This window comes from Sinocyclocheilus grahami, unplaced genomic scaffold (assembly GCF_001515645.1).
Source record: "Sinocyclocheilus grahami isolate Dianchi unplaced genomic scaffold, SAMN03320097.WGS_v1.1 scaffold3928.1, whole genome shotgun sequence".
Lineage (NCBI taxonomy): Eukaryota > Metazoa > Chordata > Actinopteri > Cypriniformes > Cyprinidae > Sinocyclocheilus > Sinocyclocheilus grahami.
This window is the reverse complement of record NW_015508960.1, coordinates 1,155-2,862: the sequence shown is the minus strand read 5'-3', so window position 1 is coordinate 2,862 and position 1,708 is coordinate 1,155. Positions and strand designations below refer to the sequence as shown.

General features: G+C 35.5%; 1 protein-coding gene across 1 annotated transcript in view; it reads right to left on the bottom strand.

The window, feature by feature from the left end:
* LOC107576562 (protein pelota homolog) overlaps nucleotides 1-1,708 on the bottom strand; it is a 6,757-nt gene that overhangs the window by 4,198 nt on the left and 851 nt on the right. Inside the window, exons 2-4 of the mRNA XM_016262722.1 lie at nucleotides 1,450-1,618; nucleotides 1,056-1,146; nucleotides 110-273 (exon numbers count right to left, since the gene is read on the bottom strand). Coding sequence (XP_016118208.1) covers nucleotides 110-273; nucleotides 1,056-1,146; nucleotides 1,450-1,618 — 424 coding nt within the window. The remainder of the gene's footprint in view (nucleotides 1-109; nucleotides 274-1,055; nucleotides 1,147-1,449; nucleotides 1,619-1,708) is intronic.

The window sequence follows — 1,708 nt, the reverse complement described above, 5'->3', positions numbered from 1 at the left end:
AAAAAAAAAAAACTATACATCTATTGATAACCGTCATTGTCATTTGCTCAATATAATGATAAACAAATATATTGTCAGATTTTTTTGTCACAAAGTTTTATCGGTTCACCTTGTCATGTTGGGTACAACTGCCTTTCCTCTTGCGGGGGATGGTGACCTCAACCTTCGCCCTTAGTAAGGTCATGGCTGGAGTCACGAGAACCAGATTGGCCAGACCTTCCTGCATCACAACAGCAGCCACATCTGCTTTCTGAGCGGGATCACATGCCTGCTCTATAAATAAAGGCAGAATCAGGGTTCAAATAAACTACTGATAAGCTGGATCAGATTCATTAACTTTTTAGTATGCTCATGGCTGCTCTGTGCCATGCAGTGAAAGTGAATGGTGACTTCAGTTGTCAAGCCATTACTTGATTAAGATACTTGAAGTATGACTACAAAATTCAGCTGTTTCTCACACAATAAGGTGAAGGCACACATGAATCAAGTTTCTTTATGAAGCTGAAGCGCCTGGAAATACTAATATAGTAACTTGAATCATAATAATAATAATAATAATAAAAATGTACCCACTTGCCTTCTAGGTCTTACTCGCACTTCTCGTCAAACCAATAAGAAAAGCATTAAAAACATCCTTAACCATTGCATCTGTAAAAAGTCACTTTCACAATTGTATCTATTTTTATTTTAGTTTGTGTGGGAAATGATTGTAAAGATACCAGATACAGGGAAAAGGGCCATTTTAGAGCTTGATAGCTGTGATTACCATCCATTTTCACTGCATGAAAATAGAAAGCAGAGTGATTTATTTGCTAAATATATTTGTGTTTCACAGAAGAAAGTAAATTCCTGTTTTCAAACGTGGATATCTACATATTATAAAAAAAATAATATAAATATTACAAAACTAAAATAATTAAAAGAAAACATTTAATATTTTTCTTTATTTTTAAAAAATAGTTCTGCATTTTACTCATTAATTTTGCTACATAGTATGTGAAATTGTTATCAGCCAGAAAAGCTCATTTTGTGTGCTCAACACACCAACACATTACCAATTCTGTCCAACACCACACTGTCCCAGACTTTTTTGGCGAGAGTGAACGTCCTGTTGAGCTCCAGCTCAATGGTATGATAGGCACCCATCTGCATATGACACGAGAAGAAACATGACTCATTTCATTCCAGCTTTCACATTTAGGCTCAATAACATATGGACTATTCCTTGAGGGCAAGTATCTGTTATTCACCTTAATATTCAAATTGATAAAGTATAAATTCTATTTTAGGTGTTAGCACAAATTTTAACACACTATTTATATAATACATTTCTATGTCATAAGTGAGAAGGGCAACAAACTTTTGAAATATGAAAAAAAAAATGCGGAGAAAAAAAAAAAGCTGAAGTTAAATATTCCAGAAAGTAAACTATTCTAAATGCACTCTGACCTTCACATACTGGTTCTCCTGGATGTTTGTTCCTTTGACTCTGAGCTGACAGGCCTGGGAATCAAAGTCTATCGTCGCCACACATAAAGTCAGTGTGGTGCGCACACGTGAACTGCCCACACTGCCTGTGGAGGACTCCGTCTGCACTTTCCTGTTTGTGACATCGGATTGTTTTCATTGAGTAGAAACATATCTGATAATAAGGGTGATAAACCAAAACTGGAAAAAGATGGAGGTCAGTATGGCCACAAAAAAAAAA